The sequence below is a fragment of the Henckelia pumila genome, chromosome 4 (genome assembly GCF_033568475.1).
Source record: "Henckelia pumila isolate YLH828 chromosome 4, ASM3356847v2, whole genome shotgun sequence".
Taxonomy (NCBI): domain Eukaryota; kingdom Viridiplantae; phylum Streptophyta; class Magnoliopsida; order Lamiales; family Gesneriaceae; genus Henckelia; species Henckelia pumila.
Window position 1 is genome coordinate 206,663,063 of NC_133123.1, and position 3,340 is coordinate 206,666,402.

Sequence of the window (3,340 nt, forward strand, 5' to 3'; positions counted from 1 at the left end):
GTAAAAGAAGAAGAGCTCAATCTTAGGGAATTAAATTAAAGAAAAATTTGATAGTAGAGAGTTTAAAATAATATGCCCTTAAACAAATGGAATTGAATGTTTACTACTAATAATAATAATAATAATAACAACTGTATAAAAGAAACCGACACCAGTTGAAATTAGATCGGGCCGGGTTAAGATGACCATTTGGTCTATTCTTTTCCAAAGTCTGACGCTACGTCCACAAACCCTAGAAATTCCCCCCAATTTTAATATCATGGTCCATCAATTTGGCTTCACGCCTATGTATATCTGATCGGATTCCCCAATTATTTCCATTATTTGAAGAATTTGAATTTATAATAAATAATAAGGCGATTTATTTGTTTGTATGTAAATTGAGGTGGGGTTGGATTAAACAATGATTTGGGATCCGGAGCTGATCTACTACGCCTGCATTGCAAAGGGTACCACGGTGTTAACCGAATTCAACTCTAAAGACGCCGCACTCGGTGCAATCGCGGTCAGATGCCTCGAGAAAAATCCACCGTTTCATTCCACATTCACCCATACAATCCGATCGAAGACCTACACTTTCTTGATCGACGAGCCCTTTGTTTATTTCGTGATATCCCATGAGAAACTGGAGAATTCTGAGGCCTTGGTGTTTCTGAAGAGCTTGAGGGATGCGTTTGGAGAGGTTTTGAATAATGAGAAGAATTTGAAGAAATTGAGCTCCTATTGTTATCAAGGGGAATTCAATCCGGTGTTCCACCAGCTGCTGGGATCAGGATTGGGTCAAACGGATGGAATTTCTTCGCCAATGGGGCAGAGAATGGGCCAAAGTGGGATCTTGCACTATGGGTTGCACTTCGACGGGGGCAACGGGTGGAAGAAGATGACGAATTGGTTGTTTGGGGAATTCAATAGTGGAAGGAGAGATACGGAGGAGAATTATCATAACAATGGGGGGAAGGGTATCGGATTGAGTCGTGAATTTTCACTGATTTCGCATAAGAATGCAGGGTTATACTCACCAGAGTTGATGGGCTTACAAAACGCGAAGAAAGTTTGGAGGAAGCAAGTTTGGGTTGTTCTGTCGCTTGATTTTATCGTTTGTGTGATCTTGTTTGTTGTCTGGTTGTGGATTTGCAGTGGGTTTGAGTGCATCGCCAGCTGAAGTATCACGAATTCGAGCTTTGTTGTCCCAAGTGTGGCAGATTGTGGTGGTGAATATACTGCAAGGGTGTGTTGGTTCTGATTCTGGTTCTCCGCTTAGCTGATAATGTTAATATGCCATTCTTTTACTGTAAAGAATGGAGATGATGTAATATAGTAAATGGTTGAGTTGATTTATACTTTGTTTTTTTGGTGTGGTTAAAAAGAATTGTAATATACATGTAATATTTTACTTACAAAAATGGATCAAAGTTCCTTGCTGTAGCTTTGTGATGTCCTTAAGCTTGTTACTGTTTGCAGGATAGACTTTGAAATCTCTTTCATCACCTTAACACTGATCATAAACTTGGTCTGGACCGAGATTTTATAAAAAATGAACCAACTCGTGTTTGCTAACCTGGTCAACCGTACTCCCAACCATAAAATGAAGGCATGCTCAAGCAAAATGTAGGCTTTTTCCATACTCTTTTTTATTTCTATGATTTTTTTAAGGTACTTTTTCCATACCTCAAAAGCCTTTACAGAAGAAATAATATCCCCGATTTAAGTGGAGTGACCGATTGAGAAACCAAGAGAGTAACCGCTGAACAGCACCTTGAGTGTGGAGTCCGATTTATGTTTTTCATTTACGAAAATACCACTTTTTTTTTGTAATATTGATGTATCTATTGCGCTTAGCTGACTACATTTTTTTTTTCCCGAAACTTTATATTTTTTTCAATTTTTTTTCGTTTAAAAAAAACAGACTACATTTTTTGCAAAGAGTACTAGAGTTTTTGCTGCAACCTCTCCTTATATGAATATTATATCAGGTGGAGTTCAATCCATATCGGCATCAATCGACTCATGTGCTACGACGATTCACTTGAGATGATCGATCAAAAACTGAGAATTGAGATATTGGCCCATGTTGGATGGCCATGAGAATTACCATCCAGACTTGATCGAAAAGGCATTGTCTGCCGCAAATGATCTTCTAGAGTTTATGCCTCCAACACACAATGTTTTGATTACTTGTTCCCTTCCGTATCGAGATCGCTTGCCATTATGCCATGGAATTAATGGCTCAACTATCCATGCAAGAAGCCGACTCTGGGACTGTGGCCACGATTCTTCCATTGAATCTTTAGAGTTGAATCTTTAGAGATCCACACCGCCACTTTGCGCGAAATCGTCGACGAGAGTTGATCGATCTGCCTCGAATATTTCCACTCGGGTTGTGAGATTTTATCCATGTCGACTGTCGTACTCCCATATTTTTCACCACATAGCAATTCCAATGCTATGCCTTAAACCACTCGGTCATCTCTCCTACATAATGACTAATTGAGGTTACACAAAATTAGAGCCAAAATCCATCATTTAACCTGTAAAAGTTTTCTACTCAGGGAATTTTGTTAAATTCATTTTGTATGTATCGTAGGAGAAATGAATTTAATCTGTGTATGTGCTCCCGAGAAAGATATGGTACTCTATTCCTTTACATGGGTTGAAACCCAGATCAGTCTCTCTTGGAATCCTGAATATGCCAAAATTGTACCAATCCACATTCGCCTCTCTTCCATCAATCAATCGGTACTAGTTGAAGTAATGAATCTAATTGATGAGAAGAAACGAAAAAGGATCCCCAATGAGGTTTGGATCAAGAAGTGATCGTTAAGAGTCCGTATAACTTTATATATATATATATACCAGCTAGCAACAATGCACGTGCAACGCACGTGGAAAGTTGCACGTGGAAAACACGTGTTGGAGTAATATAATTCAAAACAAAATTAAACAACTCTACAAAATTGTTTTGACAGTAGCATTGAAACTTTTGACAATTCATGCTAAATAATTACTCTCAAATTGATTTTGAAATAAACATATTTGTTTAATTATTTTTAAAAAATGGATTATATTTTGTAATGTTTTTTTTTTTATCGTATAATTTTCTTTTGTTTGTCTTATTATGGATTTCATTATATTTTTTTGGTCTTTTGTTATATGTATTATTTTTTCAATATATTTTTTTGGGCAATAAATGATACATACTATAACATTCCAGATCCGACGACTATCCTCACTATATCAACAAGGATCTTTCCAGCATGTTTATGTTCGTCCTCACTCGCACACATCCTCTAAAACTTTTCAAGGGTCGTTCATCCTATAATTGTCTCAAGTCAAGCATGTT

General features: G+C 37.3%; 1 protein-coding gene across 1 annotated transcript; it reads left to right on the top strand.

Annotated features, from left to right (window-relative positions):
* Positions 1 to 232: 232 nt before the first annotated feature.
* On the top strand, positions 233 to 1,410 carry LOC140866795 (phytolongin Phyl2.2-like). Its single transcript, XM_073271845.1, has one exon. It carries the CDS (start codon positions 404 to 406, stop codon positions 1,160 to 1,162), a length of 759 nt encoding a protein of 252 aa, XP_073127946.1. The 5' UTR covers positions 233 to 403; the 3' UTR covers positions 1,163 to 1,410.
* Positions 1,411 to 3,340: the final 1,930 nt, after the last annotated feature.

Excerpts from the sequence above, each read along its gene's own strand:
- LOC140866795 (XM_073271845.1), top strand. The coding sequence starts at position 404 with ATGATTTGGGATCCGGAGCTGATCTACTACGCCTGCATTGCAAAGGGT.